Source organism: Dendrobates tinctorius, unplaced genomic scaffold (genome assembly GCF_039654945.1).
Source record: "Dendrobates tinctorius isolate UK_male_01 unplaced genomic scaffold, ASM3965494v1 ptg000013l, whole genome shotgun sequence".
Taxonomy (NCBI): domain Eukaryota; kingdom Metazoa; phylum Chordata; class Amphibia; order Anura; family Dendrobatidae; genus Dendrobates; species Dendrobates tinctorius.
The window spans coordinates 8,398,882-8,425,898 of NW_027361681.1; the positions used below are offsets into that span (position 1 = coordinate 8,398,882).

General features: G+C 43.8%; 1 protein-coding gene across 1 annotated transcript in view; it reads left to right on the forward strand.

The window, feature by feature from the left end:
- The window catches only part of LOC141069062 (heat shock factor protein 3-like), an 88,613-nt gene that overhangs the window by 16,556 nt on the left and 45,040 nt on the right, over positions 1–27,017 (forward strand). Inside the window, exons 2-4 of the mRNA XM_073558367.1 lie at positions 5,956–6,064; positions 7,210–7,337; positions 26,709–26,833. Coding sequence (XP_073414468.1) covers positions 5,956–6,064; positions 7,210–7,337; positions 26,709–26,833 — 362 coding nt within the window. The remainder of the gene's footprint in view (positions 1–5,955; positions 6,065–7,209; positions 7,338–26,708; positions 26,834–27,017) is intronic.

Consider the following 27,017-nt stretch of genomic DNA (forward strand, 5'->3'; position numbering starts at 1 on the left):
GAGGCTCCATTATTCTCTATGTGGAGTGCGGCTCTGCGGGTGGAGGTAGGTGCCGGAGGCCCCATTATTCTCTATGTAGAGTGTGGCTCTGCGGGTGGAGGTCGGTGCTGCAGGCCCCATTATTCTCTATGTGGAGTGGGGCTCTGCGGGTGGAGGTCGGTGCTGGAGGCTCCATTATTCTCTATGTGGAGTGTGGCTCTGCGGGTGGAGGTCGGTGCTGGAGGCCCCATTATTCTCTATGTAGAGTGTGGCTCTGCGGGTGGAGGTCGGTGCTGGAGGCCCCATTATTCTCTATGTAGAGTGTGGCTCTACGATTCGTGACCCCCGTCACGTGACGAGGGGGGCCCACAGAGTCTGAACTGCCCCGGGCCCTGGCTACCCTTAATCCACCCCTGCAAACGCCTAAAAATGCAGCGGTTTCTAGCTGCATCATCTTGCGCAAGACTGAAATAAAAGTGGCGTTTTCATGTGTTTGTATGTGTTTTTGCATGCATGTGCATTTTTTATGCGTATGCTTCCCATTTGGAAAAATTTTCCAGGACATATTCTGGGACACAAGCCATGCCCAATGGGCCTGTCTCATGGGATTTCGTTATATAGACCCTTGTAGAGCTGAAAACAGCATGTTTTGCTCCTGTATCTTGCGTCTAGATGGATATTTCCAAGGAGAGTTTCTTGTTTAAACTGGATTTGAATATCAAATTAGCTGTTGCCTTTGCTTGTGACGAAGAAAGGTAAAGAGAAAGGAGAAGACGGCGTCTGCGCTTTTGGCAACACCTCATTCTTGAAGTCCGGGAGAGCCTTGGAGCCTACAGCTCCTTATTCGGGGAGCTCTGTGAAAACCCGGCCAAAAATTTTGACTACACGAAGATGTCTCAACAGAGCTTCCAGGAATTGCTGAGTCATGTAGAGGGAGCCATCAGCAGACAACACCCAGCTCCATAGAGCTATTCCAGCTGCGGAACGTCTGCTGGTGACACTAAGGTGCGAAATATTTAAAAATGAACACACGCCTGTCATAATTAGTATTGTTCTGCAATGTCCCTTTTTTTTTTTTTTTTTTTTTTTGTCAAAACCCCTTGTAGTTAATATTATTCATAAAAAATGTTTCTTTTTCTGTTAGGCTCTCTCCGGTCGCCAATCATCGCTCCATTTGCAGTTCCGGATTGGAATTTCTACCCTTTCTGGAATAGATGCGGACACTTGCCAGGCTTTGTGGGATGTGCTTTGTGAGGAATTTATCCCCCTAGCCACCGCGGAAAAATTGTGGGAAATGTGTAATTTCCCCAACTGTGTGGGAGCTGTGGATGGGAAACATATTAGGATAACCAAACCGTCTCGAAGTGGATGAGAGTACTTTAACTAGAAAAAGTACTTCTCCATAGTGCTCATGGCCATAGCAGCTGCAGACTGTAGTTTCATTGCCATCGACATTGGTTCTTTTGGCCGTGGAAATGACTCCCAAACCTTTAAAAACTCGAACATGGGCCAACGCTTGAATACCAATACTTTTAATTTTCCCCTCAAACGCCCTCTTCACAATACTCAAGGCCCGCCAATGCCATTTGTTGTGGTAGGGGATGAGGCCTTTCAGATGTGTGGAAACTTACTCAAGCCATACTCCAGTTGGGACTTGAACCACGCAAAAAGGATTTTTAATTACCGACTCACCAGGGCCCTCAGAACTGTTGAGTGTGCCTTTGGTATTCTTGTCTCAAAATGGCGCATTTTAGGGACAGCAATTAATCTGAAAATTCAAACAGTCGATGAGGACGTCAAGGCTTGTGTAGTTCTCCACAATTACATAATGGTTAAAGAGTGAACATCCTTTGAACTAGACAAACCAATCGCTAACCCATTGCCCGATTACCAGCATCACCCTCTGAGGACAACAAGGGAAGTTGCCGAAATGAGGGATACATTTGCAGACTACTTTGTTTCTGATGTTGGACGTGTGGCATGGCAAGATGCAATGGTTTAGTTTTTAAATTGTATGTAATGTTGTGGTCTTTTCAATGTTTACCTGTATTTTATATGTTTTATGTTACATAAAAATAAATTGTACAACACGTGTTACTTTGTTTATGTTCCCATGGTTTACACTTCCCTTGTTCTCTGTGTGCTATAGTTGGCTCTCATGAGCTTCATCATCTCTTCAGTCTGCATTATTCTTCAGTATATTAATGCACACTGAGTAGATGATGGAGGGAATGTACTGCATAATTTTATTTACCAGCCCGTGTTAAGAACTACTGCAATCAGGATACCAAAAAATACAGCATCCTGACTGTAATAGTACTTACACCTGGGCAGGTGAGTATTGCAGACCCCTGACCATTTCTGTTGTTGACATTTTTTGGGGTGATGATTATAAGGTCTCTTTGTTTTTTTTCCCACCTCATAGCTTTTACATGAGAGAAAAAAAACAAAAAATAAAACAAAAATTGTGTTTCATGGAGCTATGAGGTAGAAAAAAAGCCACAGTTTGTGTATACGGCGATTTGTGTGTTAACGGTGCACAGTGTATGTTGCCAGTGACGAAAGAGACAAACAGTGGTATGGGGCAAGCAACAAAAAGTTTTATTTACAAAAATAAATTATAATTTTTTTTAAATGCCGAGGGGGAAATGTTACGGACCAGGGGTGTGTGCAGACGGGAGAATTGGCTTGGGGTGGATGCTGAAGGGGTTCCAGGGGAAGGGGCTACTAGATGTGTGGGGTGTGGGAGATTAAGGATGGAGGTGGACACATTAGGAGTGGAAACATGGGACGGAAGAGACGCATTAGAAGGGAGCACCACTGTCCTTTCCCACCTCGGCTCCTTTTTATTTTTTTTTCTGTCTCCCATTTGTTGGGTGGCTGCTTGTCGTGGGATGAGAAGGCATGTGGCGGTGGAGGAAGCAGGACCTGGTATTTGGGAGCTGGTGGACGGTCTAGATCAGGGGTCTCAAACTCGGCAGAGTAAATGGGCCGCACATAAAAAAAAAACAAAAATTTGAGCTGGGGGGCCACATTTCTTTCAGACTTAATACACCTCGGCTCCGCACACCTTGTACGCACGCGGCTCGGCTCCGCACACCTCGTACGCACGCGGCTCGGCTCCGCACACCTCGTACGCACGCGGCTCGGCTCCGCACACCTCGTACGCACGCGGCTCGGCTCCGCACACCTCGTACGCACGCGGCTCGGCTCCGCACACCTCGTACGCACGCGGCTCGGCTCCGCACACCTCGTACGCACGCGGCTCGGCTCCGCACACCTCGTACGCACGCGGCTCGGCTCCGCACACCTCGTACGCCCCTCCTGACCCCACGCATAAACTTACCTTCATCCAGTACTATGAGAACCCTCACACAGACAGCAGTGTCCGTCATGCACACACTGAGGCACCTGATCATGTGACCCATGACAACTCCCCCTCCTGTGACGTCATCACATGTCCTGTGCAGTTTGTGCACACAGAACAGCCAATGCCATCGCCGCTCCTGAATGCGTGCCTTCCCCCTGCCTCAGGGAGTGAGATATGTGGTGGGCCGCAGATGCCTGCCTCAGGGGCTGCATGCGGGCCGCATGTTTGAGACCCCTGGCCTAGATGGTGCTGGAACCTGTGTGCTTGAGGCGGTGGACGGCTGTGCAGGATTGGGACTTCGGGTGATGGTGGCGGTGGGAATCCGCACAGGAGCAGGACTAGGCGTGGTAGTGGAGTGGCTCTCAGCTGCACTCGGCATGGTGGAGGCGCTGCAGTGGATTGCGGCAGGACTGGGCATGGTGGTGGCCATACATGGGTATGCAGCAGAACTCGGTAGAGCTGTGAACCGGGTAACTGGTGGCAGAGTGAGAAATACCGGTGCCAGCGGGTACAACCGAGTCTGCTACATAGCCTGAACGTATGCTGCATTGCAGGCCTGCATCACATTCAGCTTTAGATCAGGCGTAAGGTTTTCGGCCATGCCCCGTTCAATGGCCGTAAAAATATGATGTGCTGGCCTCTGTATGTTGGTTTCCAGACGGTCAAGTCGCTGGTGGACAGACTGGAAAAGTGTCAACATGGCTCCTAACACTTTCCAGTCTATCTACCATCGACTTCATGCCATCCTGAAAAACCGAGCTCAAGTGGAGAAACTCAAGCATGACTGTCCTGTCTGAGGCCTTCTGCAGCTGTCGGGAAGACCCCAACATTAGAAAAAGAGGCAGAGGAGGCCTGGGACAGGGGAAGACCTGATGGGCCAGCTTGTGACACCGGCCTACTTTGTGTCGCTGGTGGATGACTGGGACTGCTCCGAGGCTGTTCGTTGAAGGACCGCTCCGGAGGACGAACCAGGTTCCAGGGTGCTGCTCCAGGTACTGTGAAAAGAAAGCTAAACATTAGTACCACAAAATAATAAATTGTACAAGCGCCATCTCCTGTGGAATAGAAAAACACAATGGAATACAACACAAAAATACTTGCGTTCTCTAAGCAAGGACGAGCCTCTAGAAAGCCAGCATACGGTGATACTTGTACTTCCTGAGCCTTGCTGCACCACTGCCACTGAGAGCCTGGTTCTCGTGTCTGAGGTCCTTATTGAAGCGATCCTTCATTGAACGCCACCGGGTTCTGACTTTAGTCACTGTGAAGGGAGATTAAAAAAAAAAAAAATAGGGTTAAACAATGCACTTTATGCCATGAGCACACAACCGTGTGTGATGCAAGAAGCTCGCAGGAGTTTATCGCATCACACACGGTTGTGCACTCACGGCCTTTACAGGTTCACTGCCGCGTCAGACCACATTGCAATACTTACGAAAGTCCTTTTTGGCTCTTGGCGTAGCGTTGTCCCAGTCATCCATCAGCTCTTGGGCCACCTCATTCCACTGCCGCCGAAGCATCACCATGTCCGTGTGGTCACGATGACGGGTGTCCCAGAGGGCGACTCTCTCCTGAGTGAGGGAGATGAGGATGTCATTGTCAATGTAGTCCTCCTACCGTTGTGGAACCTATAAATGAAAAAAAACATTACTGTTGTCAAGATAAATCAAGGAAAATCCCCCTCAAAAAAAATAGGCAGAAAAACCAGCAACACTCCAAGAAGAAAAAAAAAAAAACTTACACGCCATCTGCCCACCGGTCCTTGTGCCTCCCACTGCTGGTCCTGCTCCTGCTGGTCTGGATCCTGGACACTTGATGAAGTGTTCTGTAAAAGAAAAAACATGATTTTGGCACATGTACAGTGATACTTACAAAGGTACTCACTTCTGAATCCTGTCCTGTCTGCTCAGGGCCAGAGGCCATGCTGAAGAATGCTGCAAGAAAGAGACAGAACATTACAGACTGCAGGGAGTAAAATAAAGACACACAGACATTAGGTTGTATACGTACGTTTGCCTGGAATTCGATGATGTAAAGTCTTTCTGTCTCCAGTGTCTAGAATAATGGACAATGACTGCCCAGCCCCTCTTTTTATCTATCTAGGTGTGGGGGATGGCTAACCAGTGTCTAGACAGGTTTAATCAGGAAAAACACGTGTACGGAAATGCTAGCGAACGCATGTACTAGCGTAAGCATGCGTTCTCATAAACTGTATTGCATTGCTTCGACGCATTCCTATCGCAAGCGGCCGCATGCTTTTGGCGGTGGCAAATTGCCGCCTCCAAAATTGCAACATGTTGCGTTAGCCGCGCCCTGCAGCAAAACACAAAATGATGCATGTGTAGTGAAATGCGGCTGAAAACATACAAACGCATATACCTGCGTCCACAAAGTTATAGATCGGAAAACACGACACATGCATAAATGCTGCGGACACAACCGCAAATGTGAATCCAGCCTAAGACACTTCTTCTGATTTGGAGCGCTACCGTTCCTCAATGTTTTTGCTAGGCCAGCCTGTGTGATCCTGCTAATGTGAATCCAGTCATTTTTCCCACTTTTCTTTGTTGTTTGCTCATAAAATGTCTGAATTGTGTCTTTTGCAGAATGGTCAGAACTTCTGTATCCTGGATGAACAAAGGTTCTCCAAAGAGATCCTGCCAATGTACTTCAAGCACAACAACCTGTCCAGCTTCATCCGCCAGCTTAACATGTGTATGTATGAGGTCTCCACCAGTCTAATGCAGGAAATGGAGTGCAATGTCTAATATGCATTCACAATGCGTTCAAGGTTTATATACTCTTATCATACACTAGGTATTTTTATAAGGGTTGTCCCGGTTCTAATAAATTTATAGGCTAGTTATGACTTTAATCAGTTGTCAAGTAAATGTATTTCATATATCATCCACAAATGTATTCTCACTAGGACCCCCCAACAATCCGAAAACCCTGTGTCCCTGAAGAGGGCGCAAACATGGGGGACCACCACTCTGATGGACAGGAAATTAAGCAGTGGCTGCCGATTCTTGCTCCATTTACTCTGGGATCTTCCTTCATGTACTAGAAAAGAAAATCTGGTGCTCGACAAGAGATATCCACAGCATAACAGATGGACGCTGTTAATATAAAGGGGTTGTCCGGGCTTGGTATGATAGTCTTCAGTTACTCTGCCTCAGACTTGTGAATCCTCAGTATACTGTCAGGATTCTCCAGTGGCGAGACCAATCGTTCAGGAAGCTGCGATGTGCACGGCCTCCCTCAGTTCATGTGCATGCGAGGATTCACAAGTCTGAACTCGTATAGGGTGACTGCAGACTTTAGTGACCATCCTGGACATTCCCTTTAAATGCAGTATTGCATGATGGCAGAACGCAGCGTGTGGTATGAAGCCTCGTGGTTTTAGTTGCATGAAGTAGAGGCATATCAGTGATGTGCATGGTGTGATCACTATTCCAGATATTAATAAAAAAAATTCAAATGCGCTTGTCCATCTGTAAAATAACTAGACTTTCAGCTTTGAGTAGTAATGAGCGGACCCGTGGAAGTTCCAATTCCAAAACTTTAGCCAAACTTGAACCCCATTGAAATCTGTGGTGACCCAAACTGTCAGGTACGAACCCCGAACTTTAAAGTTCAGTTCGCTCTTCTCGTTCTGCGTACTACTGATATGTTCAGGGTGATTAACGGAGCGTGGTCAGGCATGTGCGCTGCTGCTCCTTTCCACCTCAATGGGACAGATGGAGGTGCCTACACCTGAAGTGATTGATGGACATCCCAACGCTGAATCAAGTGATCAGAAAATGTGTTGTCTACAAATATTTCCCATTTTGGTAACAACTTGATTTGCATTTTTATAGATGGCTTCAAGAAGGTGCTAAGTCTTGAGAGTGGACTTTTGAAATGTGATAGTGGCTCAGGAATTGTGTTCCAACATCAGTTTTTTAAAAAGGGGAAGGCCGAACTTTTAGAAAATATTAAACGAAAGGTATGTATGAATGTTGCAGTGTAAAGCCTTATTCTCAGTCCATGATGATCTGTAATGCTGCCTAATGAAATGAGTCCTTTCCTTATGGTTTGGTGGATTCCCTCATTACAGAAGCATTCAGTTCTTTTAAAGCCAAGAAAATATATGCAGTAAGTATTGTGTTCCCAGTAGACTTGTCACAAAATAAGTTATATGGCACATTTGACTGCTCAAATTTCAGCATTCAGTTTTTAAAGAGAATCTCAGGCTTTTGCTACCTCATCTCATAGCAGCATAATTTATTAAAAAGAGACCCTGATTCCAGCGGTGTTTCACTTAGTTTACTGCATGCAGCAGTTGGTACACAGATGTAGCAGCTCTCAGAAAGCTTCCCCTGCCAACACCAGGATCTCTATGTACATTGTTTATGGACAGTGAGCTGCTTGTCAGAGGAGGGGGCGGAGTCAGACCACTGCTCATGTGAGCACCAGTCCTGGCAGTGATAATCTGGTGATAAAACCTTCATTGTATGGAAACAGCACACAGCCTAATATGTAACGCATCACTACCACATTGTGCTGTTCTACAATTATATAGCTAACACCTGCTGACAGATTTCCTTTAAATGGCCAGAACTCTTGTAGTCACCGAAACGCTCAAAACCCTGTTTTCACATAGAGCAGCGACTACTGCCTGTGTAAGGCCTCATTCAGACATCCGTGTTTCTCGTGCATATTCTGTGTTTTTCATAAATAGAAGACATCCCCATTATGATCTATTGACATGTCTCTAGTTTCCATTAACCAAAACAGTGTGTCCATTGTTTATTCCCGGCAGCATGGATGAAAAGTACCAATACAAGTCTACAGGTCCGTGAGAAATGCGTACAGCACACGGATGGTGTCAGTGTACAATGTGTGTGCTGTCCGTGATCAGGAGGAGCTTTATGTAGTTATCTATGCGTGAAAAACACACTGACCAATTACTGATGACTCCTGTGCCATTCTTTTTGCATATGTGAAAAGCACTGACTTCTGAATGAGGCCTAATATAGTGTAGGTTCCCCCTTGTGATTCAAGAGCTCCGTCCCTTGGAAACCTCAATACCGGACAACCTCTGAATCTTTTCTGTGGTATATGGCACCAAGACTTTAGCAGTGAATCCTTTTGTAGTCCATAAATTGACAGGGGCCTCGGTTTATTGGTTTTGGTTTTCACAGCTATCAATTAGCTCAGGATCTTGGCAGTTTGTTGTGCAACAAGGCACATAATCCTGCTGAAATAAGCCTCTGCCATTGGGGAATATATTTGCCGTGAAGGCATGTACTTGGCCTCTGACAATATTTAGTCTATGGAAAATGTCAGTGTATCATCCCCATGGGTGCTAGGACAAAACTTTCCCAGTAGCTCATTGTCCAGAGCTTTAACCTGGTGGCTTGCCTTTGTGTCTTCCCCAGGTAAGACCTACAGCACTCTACTGGCCGCTTTTTGGTTGTTTTCAGCAGTGGTTATCCATCCGAACATGGACGCTCTGGCACTGTTCTATCATATCATTATGCACCTTTTCAGCACTTTGTGTCTCAGTAGGTCTTAAGTGGAATTAGATATCAAATAAGGAAATGGTTGCACTCAGTTGCATCAAGGCATATCAAATATGAAATATGTGAAATACGAATAGCATAATGGCTTTTGTAATCTAGAAAAACATATGAGATACTTAGCACAAAATTTGGCCAAAAGATGTGAGCCCATTCACCAACGTCAAGGTGTTCTCATTGAACGGGTCCCTATTCTAACTGCCTAGTGTGAACTAACCTGTGGCTAATAACATGGTAACGCCTGTATTTAATAATAATCTTTATATAGCGCCAACATATTCCGCAGCTTTACAGTTTAACAGTTTCAAAACACAAGTCATAAGTAACAACGTTAACAATACAATAATTAAAGTAAAATAAGACGACCCTGCTCGTGGAGCTTACAATCTACAATGAGGTGAGGGAGATACAAAGTACAGGTGTGTATTTACAATGGAGTATTTACAATGATGGTCCAGCCATCTTGAGGGAGTGAGGGATAGATGGAGATAGTGAATGGGCTACACACGCACACTTACACATGGAATGACTTTGATTAGTGAACGTGATAGGCCGCTCTGAACAGATGTGTTTTGAGGGAGCGCCTAAAACTATGCAAATTGTGGTTAGTCCTAATTTCTTGGGGTAGAGCGTTCCAGAGGATTGGCGCAGCGCAGGAGAAGTCTTGGAGTCGGGAGTGGGAGGTACAGATTAGTGCAGAGGTTAGTTGAAAGCCGTTTGCAGAGCGCAGTGATCGGCTAGGCAGACAGAAATGAGGGAGGAGATGTAGGGGGGTGCCGCACTGTGGAGAACTTTGTGGGTGAGAACAAGTACAAATGACAGAAAAAACTGACGGCACATCTAGAACTCGTCGGAATAGGTGCATACCAAAAAACAGCTTAGGCTGGTTTCACACTTGCGTTTTTTTGCGCTAAAAAACGCATACGTTTTTTTCCTATATTTTGCATGGGATGCGCTTATGTGCGCATACACATGCGTTTGTATGTGTTTTTCTGCGCATGCGTTTTTTTGTGGTGTGCGCTCGGGCGCACAAAATGCATCCTGTTGCATTTTTTGGGCGTCCGACTTGCCTCAAAAAAACGCATGCGCGCGCAATGCGTTTTTTTACAGCGAGACACCCATTATAAGTCTATGGGTGCGCATTGGCATGCTCATGTATGCGTTTTTTTGCGCATGTGTTTTTTTGTTGACCATTAGTTAGACAATGGAATTTAGGGGTTTGGGTTAGGGTTTGGGTTAGGGTTAGTATGGTTTGGTTAAGGGTTAGGGTTTAGGGTTAGTTAGGGGTTAGGGTTTGGGTAGGGTTTGGTTAAGGGTTAGGGTTAGTATGGTTTGGTAAAGGGTCAGGGTTAGGGTATGGTTTGGTTAAGGGTTAGGGTTAATAAAGTCATGGTTTGGGTTAGTGTGAGGGGCCAACTAATGTTGGAAAAAACGCAAACGCGGTAAAAAAGCACTAAAAACGCATAAAAACGCTGCGTTTTTTTCATGCATGCTCATAAAAATGCTTGAAAAAAATGCAGCATTTGTATGCGTTTTTTCTATGCGTTTTTTTTGCGGGAAAAATGCGCTGCAAAACAAAGCAAGTGTGAAAGTAGCCTTACATATCAAATAAGGAAATGGTTGCACTCAATTGCATCAAGGCATATCAAGTATGAAATAAGTGAAATATGAATAGCATAATGGCTTTTGTAATCTAGAAAAAACATATGAGATACTTAGCACAAAATTTGGCCAAAAGATGTGAGTCCATTCACCAACGACAAGGTGATCTCATTGAATGGGTCCCTATACTGACTGCCTGGTGTGAACTGACCTCTGGCTAATAACATGGTAAAGCCTGTATTTATATTTGATATGTAAGCTGTTTTTTGGTAGGCACCTATTCAGACTAGTTCTAGATGTGCCGTCAGTTTTTTCTGTCTTTTGTATGTTAGTTTTCTGACTGAGCACTCCGCCCTTCATCAAGCTGTGATTTTAATTGCATCCAATCACATTTTGGTTCCTATCTTCCTATAAATACAGACTCTACCATCATTGTAAATACACACCTGTACTTTGTATCTCCCCCACCTCATTGTAGATTGTAAGCTCTCACGAGCAGGGTCGTCTTATTTTGCTTTAATTATTGTATTTTTATCGTTGTTACTTATGACTTGTGTTTTGAAACTGTTAAACTGTAAAGCGCTGTGCACACGTAGCGTTTTAAAACGCACACTAAAAACCGGACTCCTTCCCAGAAATCGCACGTTTTTTTTCCGCCCGATTTCACCGCGATTTTCACGTGCGATATTCAAGCACTTTCCAAGCGATTTGAAGCATCGCTTGGAAAGTGATTGACAGGTTGGTCACACTCGTCAAACATAGTGTTTGACGAGTGTGACCAAATTTTTACTATTGAGGCCGCCTATGCAGCATTAATAGTAAAAGATAGGATGCTAAAAAAAAAATAAAAAATCGGGGTATATTTACCTTCCGGCGTCCCGCGCTGCATTCCCGGGCCTCAGCGTTCCCAGTAATGCCTTGCGAGACCTGTGATGACGTAGTCTCACGTTGCTATAGCGATCTCGCGTTACTATAGCGATCATCACAGGACCTTGCCGCAAGGCATTACTGGGAACGCTTAGGCCGGGAAGGCAGCGCGGTACACCGGAAGGTAAATATACCCCGATTTTTTATTTTTTATTCTTTTTTTTTTTTTTACAGGGGTATGGTACCCAGGGCCTGGAGGACAGTCTCCTCTCCTCCACACCGTGGGTACCAACCGCACATGAGACGCTTAACTTCCCGCATGGTGGGCATAGCCACATGCGGGAAGTAAGCGATTCTCATGCATTCCTATGGGTGCGGAATCGCGGAAATTCTTTGCGATTCCGCACAAAAGAATGAGCATGCTGTGATTTTTTCCGCGATGTGATTCCTCCGCGGAAAAAAGCGCAGCATTAGCACAGCATGTGCGGAATGCCATAGGAATGCATAGGGGGAGTTCTGTACACGATTTTTAAGCGTTTTCGTGCCGAAAATCGCGGCAAAAACGCTTAAAAATCGCTACGTGTGCACACAGCCTATAGCTGCGGAATATGTTGGCGCTATATAAAGATTATTATTAAATACAGGCTTTACCATGTTATTAGCCAGAGGTCAGTTCACACCAGGCAGTCAGTATAGGGACCCGTTCAATCTGAGATCACCTTGTCGCTGGTGAATGGGCTCACATCTTTTGGCCAAATTTTGTGCTAAGTATCTCATATGTTTTTCTAGATTACAAAAGCCATTATGCTATTCATATTTCACATATTTCATATTTGATATGCCTTGATGCAATTGAGTGCAACCATTTCCTTATTTGATATGTAAGCTGTTTTTTGGTATGCACCTATTCAGACTAGTTCTAGATCATAGAATCGTAGAGTTGGAAGGGACCTCCTGGGCCATCTGGTCCAACCCCCTGCTCAAAGCAGGATTCGCTAAATCATCCCAGTCAGATGTCTGTCCAGCCTCTGTTTGAAGACTTCCATTGAAGGAGAACTCACCACTTCTCGTGGCAGCCTGTTCCACTCATTGATCACTCTAACTGTCAAAAAGTTTTTTCTAATATCTAATCTGTGTCTCCTCCCATTCAGTTTCATCCCATTGCTTCTAGTCTTTCCTTGTGCAAATGAGAATAAAGTTGATCCTTCTACAATGTGACAGCCCTTTAGATATTTGTAGACAGCTATTAAGTCTCCTCTCAGTCTTCTCTTTTGCAAACTAAACATTCCCAAATCCTGCAACCTTTCCTCATAAGACAGGGTTTGCAGACCGGTCACCATTCTGGTCGCTCTTTTCTGAACTTGCTCCAGTTTGTTGATGTCTTTTTTTAAAATGTGGTGCCCAAAACTGGACACAATATTCCAGATGAGGTCTGACCAAAGAGGAGTAGAGGGAAATAATGACTTCACGTGATCTAGACTGTATGCTTCTGTTAATACATCCTAGAATTGCATTTGCCTTTTTTGCTGCTGCATCACACTGTTGACTCATATTCAGTCTGTGATCTATTAGTATACCCAAGTCTTTTTCACATGTGCTGTCACTTAGCCCTATTCCTGCCATTCTATATATGCTTTTTTCATTTTTATTGCCCAGATGTAGTACTTTGCATTTCTCCCTGTTAAAAACCATTCTGTTAGTTGCTGCCCACTTCTCCAGATTATTTAAATCTTTTTGAATCCTCTCTCTCTCTTCTCTAGTATTAGCTATCCCTCCTAGCTTTGTGTCATCAGCAAATTTAATCAGTTTACCCTCAATTCCTTCATCTAAATCGTTGATAAAGATGTTGAACAATACAGGGCCCAGGACAGAGCCCTGTGGTATCCCACTTGAGACATTCTTCCAACTGGATGTGCAGCCATTTATGACCACTCTTTGGGTCCGATCACTAAGCCAGTTATGAATCCACCTAACAGTTGCCTTGTCCATTCCATACTTAGTCATTTTTTCAATAAGGATTGTATGAGAGACTTTGTCAAATGCTTTGCTGAAGTCAAGATATACTATATCTACAGCATTTCCTTGATCCACCCAATCAGTGATACCGTCATAGAAGGAAATTAAGTTAGTCTGACATGACTTATTAGTTACAAACCCATGTTGACTCTGTTTAATCACTTCATTCTTATCCAGGTATTGACATACATGTTGTTTAATAATTTGTTCAAAGATCTTTCCTGGTATGTCAGACTCACCGGCCTATAGTTGCCTGGGTCCACCTTCTTCCCCTTTTTGAAGATAGGAACAACATTTGCTATTCTCCAGTCTTCTGGTACTTCTCCTGTTCTCCAAGAATTTTCAAAGATTATGGAGAGGGGTTCAAAAATTTCTTCTGCTATCTCCTTCAGTACTCTGGGGTGTAATTCATCTGGACCTGGAGACTTGAATTCATTTAGGTTAGCTAAGTGTTTCCTCACTATCTTTCTGTTTATAGATATCCTGGATTCTTCTATTCCCTTAATAGGACAATGAATAACAGTTGATGTTACATTTCCTTTCTGAGAGAAAACAGATGCAAAATAGGAATTTAAAAGTTCAGCCTTCTCAACATCCTGTCTTACCATTTCATCATTTTCATCCTGTAAAAATCCTATAGCATCTTTGACTTTTCTTTTACTTTTGACATATCCCCAAAATCCTTTATTATTGCTTTTGACATCTCTTGCAAGCCTCAATTCATTTTCAGCTTTAGCTAATCTGATTTGTGCCCTGCAGGTTCTGCAGACAGCATTATATTCTTCTTTAGATATGCCTCCCTCTTTCCATTTTATAAACATTTTTTTCTTCCTTTTTAGCATGTGCTTAAGTTCTGTGTTCATCCATCCTGGTTTCCTTAAATGCTTCCTATTCTTCCCTCTTTTCGGAATTGTTAACAACTGTGCTTTGAGAATTTCATTTTTCAAGATTTCCCATCCTTCCTGGACATTTTTGTCTTTAAGATGTGCCGTCAGTTTTTTCTGTCATTAAGTGGAATTAGAGCAGGCGGTGTAGACTTTGCTTGCACCCTTTTGCCAGGTGAACTGCTTTATAGAGGACCCTTCGCTAATTTTTACATTTTGAGCTGGACACACTATGTAATAGTGGCTGCAACATGGAATAAAACTTTATATATATATATATATATATATATATATATATATATATATATATATATATATATATATATATATATATATATATATATATATATATATTTTGCCTTCCCATTTTGGAGGTATTAGTAATCAAAATATTTTGGCTCCTAATGAGTTAACTTTCTTCTTTGTCCAAGTGGTAGTTATCAGATAGCAACTCCTACAGGGAAAAGACCTGCACCCCCCAGTGAAAACTGTGATGACTTTTGTTAAGTCAAGTGGGTGTTAACACATCAGGTGCCAAATACTTGGATTTCGAATATCTATGCAGTGGAAATGCAAAACTACAAAAACAAAAAAAATTGAAATTTCACTGCAGAGCGCCTCATTGTATATACGAATTGTATGTATAATTGTATGTATATTGAAAAGGCCTAATCTCAGAGAGGAGCTTTGTCCTAATTTAAAAGAATACTTTGAACTTAATATACAGGTGCTTCTTACAAAATTAGAATATCATCAAAACGTTAATGTTTCAGATCTTCAATACAAAAAGTGAAACTCATATATAGAGTAATTACACACAGAGTGATCTGTTTCACGTGTTTATTTCTGTTAGTGTTGATAATTATGGCTTACAGCCAATGAAAACCCAAAAGTCATTATCTCAGTAAACTGGAATACTTTATAACACCAGCTTGAAAAATTATTTCAAAATCTAAAATGTTGGCCTACTGAAATATATGTCCAAAAAAGAGAAACAGATTCGGCACCGCTGCACCACCGTGTTCTCTTAAACAAATCTAGAGACCCTTGACACACTGTATGAACGCCACATACCCCAAATAACGGGTGCTCAATCCTGAAGAAATGTAACAAAATCCAATAGTACAATGAAAGAATAAAGGATGGCACTCACCGTTACCAAAAGTAGAAGTCTTTATTTCATGGATAAAAATGCATGGGCTCGGGAGCAATGCAAAGAGTGCGGACAACGGCCGTTTCGCGCTCCTGCGCTTCAACAGGTCCTATTGGCAAGCGGCAGGAGAAAGGTGCCTATAACCACACACCTGTGGAGCACCGCCTCCTGACAGCCGACATTAATAACACTCTTACTTACCAGAGTGAATGCATAGAACATTAAAATCAACATATGCACAAACAGTTAAAAACAAAAGCAAAACGTATAAGGCTGTGTGCACACGCTGCGGATTTTGCTGTGGTTCCGCAGCGGTTTTGGCCGCTGCGGACCCGCAGCAGTTTCTGCTGCGGTGTACAGTACCATGATTCCCTATGGGAATCAAAAACCGCAGTGCAGACGGTGCGGAATGTTCCACGCGGATTATCTGCGGTTTTCAATCCGCAGAAAGAATTGACATGTCAATTCTTTCTGCGGATTCTCCTGCGGTTTGCCATCTCCTCCATTGAGGAGATGAAAAACCGCAGGGCAAAACCGCAGAGCAATCCGCAGGTAAAACCGCAGGTATTTTGACCTGCGGATTTGACAAAATCCGCGCGGATGAATTCGCACCTAATCCGCAGCGTGTGCACACAGCCTTAATCTTAAAGAGCACAAATTACAGTAGATTCAGAGAAAAACTGACATGTCCACCCTTTCATTCAAGCTCAACGCACCTGTTGCATTGGACCGCAGTTTCCAGCTAGCTTTTTGCAGAAGGAGCCTGCGATGATTACCTCCCTGACTGGGAGGATTAACCCTTTCTAAACCCCCAAACCGCTGTGATTCTGCCTTATCACCATGGAATTCTTTAATGTGGCTGATCAACCGGGGGACTCCTTTGCCAGATGAAATGGAATGAAAATGCTCTCTAAACCTAACGTAAAGGGGACGGATTGTTTTACCTATATAGAAAAAAAACAAACGGACAGAAAAGAATATAAACTACAAATGAGGTTTTGTAAGAAATAAACTGACGAATTTCATGCTGAATGGGACCAACCTTCATAGAATTGCCAACAAGTTTAAATGGACAAAAAGGACCGTTATTGCACTTAGTTACCCTTGGGAATGCCTGAACGTATCCAATTATTATTGTCACTCCTGACTATTGCGGACTAAAAGATCTCTTAAATTAGCAAAAAGGGGGCCCCCTCTGAACTACTTCTGCCAGGTCTTTATCTCTTTCTAACAGGTGCCAGTTTTTTCTAATCACCGATCTGATTATCCATAGGACAAAAGAATTAAACTCCGACTCAGTGCCGTCCCAGATTACAAGGATATCATCCACATAGCGTATAAATAGCCTGATGTGTTTCAGAAAAGGGTTATTCACAGAGTACACAAATCTTTCTTCAAAAACGGAAAGAAACAAATTCGCAAACGTACATGTGACTGGCGTCCCCATCGCAGGCTATTTATTCGCTATGTAGATGATATCCTTGTAATCTGGGACGGCACTGAGTCGGAGTTTAATTCTTTGTCCTATGGATAATCAGATGGGTGATAAGAAAAAACTGGCACATGTTAGAAAGAGATAAAGACCTGGCAGAAGTAGTTCAGAGGGGGCCCCCTTTTTGCTTGCTGCCGCAGTGCTAATTTAAGAGATCTTTTAGTCCATAATAGAGTCAGGAGTGACAATAATAATTGGATACGTTCAGGCATTCCCAAGGGTAACTAAGTGCAATAACTGTCCTTTTTGTCCATTTAAACGTGTTGGCAATTCTATGAAGGTTGGTCCCATTCAGCATGAAATTCGTCAGTTTATTTCTTACAAAATCTCATTTGAAGTTTATATTCTTTTCTGTCCGTGTGTTTTTTTTTCTATATCGGTAAAACAATCTGTCACCTTTACGTTAAGTTTAGGGAGCATTTTCATTCCATTTCATCTGGCAAAGGAGTCCCCCGGTTGATCAGCCACATTAAAGAATTCCATGGTGATATGGCAGAATCACAGCGGTTTGGGGGTTTAGAAAGGGTTAATCCTCCCAGTCAGGGAGGTAACCATCGCAGGCTCCTTCTGCAAAGAGAAGCTAGCTGGATACTGCGGTCCAATGCAACAGGTGCTTTGGGCTTGAATGAAAGGGTGGATATGTCCGTTTTTCTCTGAATTTACTGTAATTTGTGCTCTTTAAGATTTATACGTTTTGTTTTTAACTGTTTGTGCATATGTTGATTTTAATGTTCTATGCATTCACTCTGGTAAGTAAGAGTGTTATTAATGTCGGCTGTCAGGAGGCGGTGCTCCACAGGTGTGTGGTTATAGGCACCTTTCTACCGGCGCTTGCCATTAGGACCTTTTGAAGCGCAGGAGCGCGAAACGGCCGTTGTCCGCACTCTTTGCATTGCTCCCGAGCCCATGCATTTTTATCCATGAGATGAAGACTTTTACTTTTGGTAACGGTGAGTGCCATCCTTTATTCTTTCATTGTGCTACTGAAATATATGTTCAGTAAATGCACTCAATACTTGTTTGGGGCTCCTTTTGCATCAATTAGTGCATCAATGCGGTGTGGCATGGAGGCGATCAGCCTGTGGCACTGCTGAGGTGTTATGGAAGCCCAGGTTGCTTTGATAGCAGCCTTCAGCTAATCTGCATTGTTGGGTCTGGTGTTTCTCATCTTCCTATTGACAACCCATAGATTCTCTATGGGATTAAGTTCAGGCAAGTTTGCTGGCCAATCAAGCACAGTGATACTGTTGTTTGTAAACCGGGTATTGGTACTTTTGGCCTTGTGGACAGGTGCCAAGTCCTGCTGGAAAATGAAATTTCCATCTCCAAAAATCTTGTCATCAGAGGGAAGTATGAAGTGCTCTAAAATTTCCTGGTAGACGGCTGCGTTGACATTGGTCTTGATAAAACCCCTCTGTGGACCTACACCAGCAGACGACATGGCTCCCCAAACCATCACTGATTGTGAAAACTTCACACTAGACTTCAAGCAGCTTGGATCGTGTGTCTGTTGGTCATGAGTGGCTTGACACAAGGAATGTGACACTTGTAGCCCATGTCCTGGATACATCTGTGTGTGGTGGCTCTTGAAGCAATGACTCCAGCAGCAGTCCACTCCTTGTGAATCTACCCCAAATTTTTGAATGGCCTTTTCTTAAAATCCTTTCAAGGCTGCGGTTATCCCGGTTGCTTGTGCACCTTTTTCTACCACACTTTTTCCTTCCACTCAGCTTTCCATTAATATGCTTGGATACAGCACTCTGAACAGCCAGCTTCTTTCATAATGACCTTTTGTGGGTTACCCTCCCAGTGGGGTGTGTCAATAACTGCCTTCTAGACATCTGTCAAGTCAGCAGTCTTCCCCATGATTGTGGAGCCTACTGAAACAGAATAAGGGATCTTTTTAAACACCTAAGAATCCTTTGCAGGTGTTTTTTTTATTCTAATTTACTGAGAATGACTTTTGGGTTTTCATTGGCTGTAAGCCATAATCATCAACATTAACAGAAATAAACACGTGAAATAGATCACTCTGTGTGTAATGACTCTATATAATGAGTTTCACTTTTTGTATTGAAGAACTGAAATAGATTAACTTTTTGATGATATTCTAATTTAGTGAGAAGCATCTGTAGGTTCAGTTTCATCAGAAGGAAGTTATGGGAAGCTTGCAAAGCAGTCTTTAAGATAAGATAAGATAATCCTTTAATCGTCCCACCATGGGGAAATTCAGAGCATTACAGCAGCAAGGCAGGAACAAGTACAGATGCATAAAGGCATTACATTGACAGTAGGTAGGTACATATACGGAGAGGAGGAAAAAAAAAAAAAAAGATATAACCGGACTATCACAACTTTGGATCTGTCAGTTCACTGTTTGGGTCGTTCTCCGTTTTGGACAGTGCTGGTTATACAGCCTAACTGCAGCAGGAAGGAAGGACTGTCGATAGCGCTTTCTCTCACATTTAGGATGAAGTAGCCGGTCACTGACAGTACTGCACATCTTTGTCACGGTCTCATGCATGGGATGGGAATCATTCTGCACCATGTAGCTCACCTTGGCCAGAATCCTCCTGTCACCTACTTCCTGAACTGGATCAATGTATAGCCATGAGCACTTAGACTTAAAGACTATAAACTGAAACAAGAGGCTTTGACATTGGAATTAAAGCTTCTTGAAGCAAATTTGCTCTCTAACCCTTCCAGAATAACCCTTAAATGACTTGGACACTTAAATCCCATGGAGACAATTGAAACGCATCAAAAGTAAAAAAAAAAAAAAAAAAAAAATTAAATCTCCCTCCTTTCGCTCTATTCAAATTAAGACAGAAAAAAAATCAGACATACACATATTTGGTATCGGCGCGTTCAGAATCGCCTGATCTATCAATAAAAAACCTGATCGCTAAATGGTATAGCAAGAAAAAAAAGTAAAAATGCCAGAACTACGTTTTTCAGTCGCCGCGACATTGCATTAAAATGCAATAACGGGCCATCAAAAGAACGTGTATGCACCAAAATGGTATCAATAAGAACGTCATCTCGGCACGCCAAAAATAAGCCCTCACCCGACCTGAGATCATAAAAAATGGAGAGGCTACGGGTCTCGGAAAATGGCGCAAAAGTGTATACAGGAAGCTGCCAGTCAGGAGCATGGAGCGCTTTATATACAGTTTAATTTTTAGCTCTGTTACATCTCTGTCAGAGAAAACAGTGGTAGGAACCTCTGCACCACAGAAGAAAATGAGACTGCAGGTCTTGCTGTAGTGAAAGTTTATTTTGATCCAGGAGCCAAAAACAAATATGATCCAACGTTTTGACCGGGAGCTGTCTTTGTCAAGGACATCTGAAGTGCGTGAAATTACAACATAGATGCATATTATACAGCGTATCAGATGATATATATACAAAAGAATATGTACAAAAGTTATACAAAATATGCAAAAGTAAAAATACATGGATCAAATGTAAGGGGGGAGGGAAAAGTGAAGGGAACAGTGAGCAAGAGGTCCAGTGGAATCTTAATCACAATCAACATGCAGGTAGGCAAAATCTAGTAGAGCAATAACGTAAATGGTAAGATCTTTTTCATGTCAAGGTGGAGCTAAAGATCATATAAGGTATATAAGTACAGTCAGTAATCGATATAGACATAATAAACATCATACAAGGATGAGGGAGAGGTGAAGCCAAGGAGAGGAGGAGGTGGAGGTAGGGGTGATGCAGAGATATAAAGAGGATTGGTAGAAAAGCACTGCTTAAGAAAAAATATGAACGTATGTGAAGGGTTAATACATAGTCAGCAGGAGTATCTTTGTCATGGAATATAGGATTATGTATGTATATGATAAATCAAAATATTTAATATAAATGCATGTAGCCATAAGAGTATATGCAGAAAGGTAATAGAGATAGTGTGGACACATAGGCAGGACAGCTGATTACCTGTGTGGAGCGGGACTCTGGAAATGTGGCAAGCAGGGTGTAATGTCATGAACTCATTTTCTGCTCCACCAGTTGAGAGTTCCCCTTCCGTTCTCCCTCTGGTGGTGACCGGAGGTAGTGCGGTTGGTTTAAGTGGTAGTGATCTGCCACCTGATGAGGAAGATAACGATTGGATCTCTGGAGTATCAGACTGGATATAAGACAGCCGACGCCCTATCCGGGTGCTGTTGATTCAGTCTGCTTCTCAGGTCCTGGACTTCAGCTCTCTTCCAGTCTTCTCAAGTTGTTTGTTTTTTGCTATTCGTCACACTTGCGCTTGTTGGTCAATTCAGTTTGTTGTGTAATCAGCCTGCCCCTGCTGGGGCTATGCTGAAATTCCACTCCTATTAATCAGTATTTGCCAATCTGCTTTTTGTCCCTTATTAGATTGGCATCTTTTTTGCTCTGTCTCAGAATATTTCAGAGTGCTGATATAGGTTTAGAAGTCTAGTGACTTCAGGGTTAATTTTGCTATCAGAAGTGTTGGACAATATTTTTGTACTTTTTTTTTGGCAGATTGCAGACTGTGTCTTTCCTTTTCTGTCCTTTTTAGTTAGCCGGGCCCATCGTTTGCTCAGCCTATTTTCCTGCCTTTGTTTGTATTTTCATCTTGTTTCACCATCAATACATGTGGGGGGCTGTCTTTCCTTTGGGGTCTGCTCTGGGGCAGTTAGTTTTCCTCTTTTCTTGCTTTAGGCTTATGTAGTTCTCCGGTTGTGAAGAGGTGTCTAGGACTAACGTAGGAACGCTCCACGACTGCTGCTAGTTGTGCGGTTAAGATCCGGAATCTGCAATCTGCATAGTTACCAACTTCTCTGGTTTTCTGAGACTTAGCTTGTTGTCTTTTTTTCCTCCTCGGTTTCCCATTCATAACAGTGTAAGCCGTGGGACTCATGAGGCCACAGCTCCTTGTCATGAGTCCGGCACACACTAGTGTAGATGTCAGGAAGTAATTGGTCAAAACATTGGACCATATCTGTTTTTTATCTCCTTGTCAGATCAAAATCAATTTACACTGCAGCATAACATATAGTCTCGTTTTCTTTTGTGGTGCTGAGGTTCCTACCTCTATTAGGGCCCCGTCACACATAGCGACTCACCAGCGATCCCGACCACTATATCAACGTGTCAGGATCGCTGGTGAGTCGCTACATGATCGCTGGTGAACTGCCAAACAGACAGCTTCACCAGCGATCAGCACCAGCGACGCCGAGAGTGCGGCGTCACTGTGTACTTTAGTTACCAGCGCGCTGATGCAGGGAGCTGGTAACTAAGGTACACATCGGGTTTCTAAGGGGCGTGTGTCACTTAGAAACCCGATTTGTACCTTGGTTACCAGCTCCCTGCATCAGCGCACTGGTAACTAAGGTACACATCGGGTTTCTAGGCGCTGCGTGCCCCTTAGAAACCCTGCGTTTACCTTAGTTACCAGCTCCTGGTCACTGGTCTCCCGCCTGTCACACGCAGCGATGCGTGCTGGCCAGCGGGAGACCAGCGACCCCAAAAATGTCCAGAGGTTTCCACAGCGATACCCGGCAGGGGGGCCCGTTCGCTGATAGCTGTCACACACACCGATCTCGCTGGTGAGATTGCTGTTGCGTCACAAAACTTGTGACTCCGCAGCGATCTCGCCAGCAAGATCGCTGTGTGTGACGGGGGGGCTTTAGTCTGGACCACGAGTCCCTTCCTCAAGCACACAATTCTTTTAAAAGGCTAGTGTGCCAGTCTTTCTCTTTCCAACTATCAGAGAAAAAAGTTATTCTATGAAAACTACGCCAAGCAGCCCAGTAAGTGATCCATCCCTGGAATCAGGCTTTCTTGCCATTTCAAAGGGGTTGTCCAGGTTTGGAATGAAAGTCTACAGTCACTCTGTCACAGTGCACTGAATGTTTTCAGGATTCTCCCAGTGCCGGTGGTGAGAGCGGGCGATGACATGACAAGTATGCGATGTGCATAGATATGGTGACTTGACGTACTCCGATTTGCTCAGTTCACTCGTATTGAATGAGACCATGCACGTCTAATCTGAATGTGGCCAGAAGTATGCAAATCATATACTTGGAGTTACATTAACACCCGTGTTCTCCACCGGCATCGGAGAATCCGTACAGCTTTGAGATCTGCACGTTTTGAGCATTTATAAGTAACTAGATTAAGGCCCGATGCTATCGCATCGAGAGGATAGTGACACACCTCTTGCCATGTTAACCCTCAATACACACACACCTCCTCAACACACCACACCGCCTCAACACACACTCCTCTCACCTTTCACCATCTCCACTCACGTCCATTCACTCTTTCACTCCACATACAACCCTTTCTCTCACTCCGTCTCTCATACTCACACCGTCATCGTCGCTGCTCCACGATCCCCGACATCTTCCGCCGGCGCCATCCTGGATCCCGACATTGTCCACGCCGGCGACATGTTCTTGCGGCCATGCCATCTTGAGGATTCTGAAATCCTGCGAGTGGACATTAGTGGCTCACCATTGTCATTTTGAAACACGACTGCTACTTCACTGACAGTGGGATTATTGTAGCGTCGAGGGTCTTGAGTACGATCTTGTTTAATAGCCATAGTTATGTTTGGCATGACAGTTCCGTTTTGTAGAGATTTAATTTTTTCTTGTTCTTCCACATCACGTAACATTTGATAAGCTTCCACAAAAGGATTAATAGTTTGGATTTGAAGGGCAATAATGTTCATCAATGTAGGATGACATTTTTGATTTTCTTTACATCGTAAGCGTTGTTCGTTTGCGGTAGTGGTATCGAGAATGTAAAGTTGGGCAAATGCGCGTTGCTGGTCATCTGAGGGATGTAGTGTTCCAGTTCTATGATAGATCTGGCCATGTATGCGGAAACAGTATGGGCCATATCCAGGAGGTGGTGAAATATTTGCACCCATGGAGGCAAAAGCAAAGGAACTGTTAATACTTCGAATATTATCCATGAAATTTTTGCTAAATTCACATTGCCCTTTCAGCAAACGTGTAAAGACATCAGGATATTGTAGTATGGGTACATGGACTTTACCCTTCTGACAGCAGAGCGTAAAGTTGTTATCAGAAGGTATCTCTGCTACAAAATGCAAAGCTTCGCAATGCTCACATACATGGGTCATGTCACCACAGCTGTGTTCGGTAATACTATTTTCATCATTAGTGAAAATGTGAGGTTGTAGTAGAAGTGCATGTCCAACCGATGGGGTGCGCCTAGTTTTGAGACCAACGTATATTTGTCTTGGTTGCACTTTCTGCGGGCTAACTGCAGCTTGTATGTGAAGAAACTGTGCGTTGGTATTGACTAATGGTGGTATTGATAGGGCAGAAACAGATTGCTGATTAGTTATGTCAGTGAACGGCATATAGGATGAAGTGTGGTAGTAACTTGTTCCACATGCTGATGTGGAAGCATCCTGTTGTGAGTCTACTAATAATGATGAGGAAGAAGCCGTCTGTTGTTGGCGGTGATGGCGTGTAGAGGCTTCTTCAGCCAATGTAATAGATTTAGAGTTAGGGGATTCGTGTGTGAGACGACGGCGTTTATAAGCCTTAATCTTGTCAAGTTGATGCTGTTTTTCCTCAGGAGTCTCATTAGCACGGCGTTGTTTTTGTCGTAGTGCTAAAGCTGCTTTCCTTTCACTGGCATTGGCATACTGTGCATCAGTATTGAATGGTGGTATTGATAGGGCAGAAACAGATTGCTGATTTAGTTATGTCAGTGAACGGCATATGGGATGAAGTGTAGCAGTAAATTGTTCCACATGCTGATGTGGAAGCATCCTGTTGTGAGTCTAATAATAATGATGAGGAAGAGGCCGTCTGTTGTCGGCGGTGACGGCGTGCAGAGGCTTCTTCAGCCAATCTTATGGATTTAGAGTTAGGGGATTCGTGTGTGAGGCGACGGCGTTTATAAGCCTTAATCTTCTCAAGGCGATGGTGTTTTTCCTCAGGAGTCTCATTAGCACGGCGTTGTTTTTGTAGTAGTGCTAAAGCTGCTTTCCTTTCACTGGCATTGGCATACTTTTTGTTATGACTCATGTTGGCACAGGTAAAGGAGTCTATTTGGCAGTTATCTGGCAGTGAAGAAGGCGTCCTGGAGTATTGTAGAGTAAACAGATACTAATTGACCCTGTAATTGCCCAGCAGTAGTTATGAAGTGGTAGTGGCAAATTGGCCCTGTAGTTAGACACCGGCAGAGGAGCAAGGCAGCAGTAGTTATGGCGGTAGAGGCAAATTGGCCCTGTAATTAGACACCGGCAGAGGAGCAAGGCAGCAGTAGTTATGGCGGTAGAGGCAAATTGGCCCTGTAATTAGACACCGGCAGAGGAGCAATGCAGTAGTTATGGCGGTAGAGGCAAATTAGCCCTGTAATTAGACACCGGCAGAGGAGCAAGGCAGCAGTAGTTATGGCGGTAGAGGCAAATTGGCCTTGTAATTAGACACCGGCAGTAAACAGGCAGATGACCAAAGCAGCAGTAGTTATGGCGATAGAGGCAAATTGGCCCTGTAATTAGACACTGGCAGAGAGGACAAGGCAGCAGTAGTTATGGCAGTATAGGCAAATTGGCCCTGTAATTAGACACCGGCAGAGGACAAAGGCAGTAGTTATGGCGGTATAGGCAAATTGGCCCTGTAATTAGACACCGGAAGAGGAGCAATTCAGCAGTAGTTATGGCGGTAGAGGCAAATTAGCCCTGTAATTAGACACCGGCAGAGTAGCAAGGTAGCAATAGTTATGGCAGTACAGGCAAACTGGTCCAGTAATTAGACACCGGCAGTAAACAGGCATAGGACCAAGGCAGCAGTAGTTATGGTGGTACAGGCAATGCCAAGCGTCCGCACAGCAAGTCGGCGTGAGGTAAATGACGCAATTTCACGAATGCAAGATGCGTCGGCGAAATCTCGCGAGATTTCGCCGACGTCGTTAACACCTCTTGCCATGTTAACCCTCAACACACCACACCGCCTCAACACCATCGCGAGATTTCGCCGACGCCATCTTTTTGGATCCCGATGTCGTCCACGCCAGCGACATGTTGTTGCGGCGACGCCATCTTGAATATCGCGGGATTTCACGAAATCCAAGATGGCGTCCCGCAAGAACATGTCGGCGGCCTGGAGAACGTCTGGATCCTGGATCGCGGCGGCGGAGGAAGATGTCGGGGCAGCGACGATGACGGTGTGAGTATGAGAAACGGAGTGAGAGAAAGGAACGTATGTGGAGTGAAAGAGTGAGTGGACATGAGTGGAGGTGAAAGGTGAGAGGAGTGTGTGTTGAGGCGGTGTGGTGTGTTGAGGGTTAACATGTGCGTGTGTGTGGTGACGTCACCGGTTACAACTGGACGGAAGTTGTTACAACCGGAAGCTGGTAAGGGCATTTATTTTTATAGATGAGTGCAGACTTTCATCGCAAACCTGGACAACCCCTTTAAGGATTTATTCACAGGTCATAGTTAATAAGTGCATTGGAAAAAGTGTGTGTTCAGCAATGTAATACAAGTCAACGCAATTGAACACGACATGTGAAATCAATCATGCTTTTTCAATGTGATCATGATGTGATTTAAAACATGGCCTTAAAATATTGCCACGTTTTCTTTAGCAACTTAATGTTATCTGCCACCATGAGCAACTTGGTTTTTGTCATTCCTGTTTCTGAGACTGCTATTTTGTTACTAAGTTCAGAAATTTTGGTCTTAACATTTTAGCTTAACATTTTCACTTTCTTAACATACCAAGCAGTTATATTTATTCAGTGGATTATTACATCTGGACTTGTATTTTAGATGCCTCCAGTGAAGGCAGAAGATCCTAATCTCACTCAGGAAGATCTACAGAAAATAGTTACGGAGTTGCAAGATCTTAAACATGTGCAAAGCAACATGGATACTATGCTGGAAAATATGAGACGGTATGTGGCGGATGGATTCCACGTTAATGTGAGAATTTATAAGTTGTAAAGTAGCCAGCTCTTGGGACACACATTTTCTATACACAGATAACAATAGCGCCTAGTAAAAGGATGAACATAAATGTGTGCTGATAGCTGCTGGCAAACCAATGGGCCCTGTGTGCTAACCTGTCAGAAATTGTAA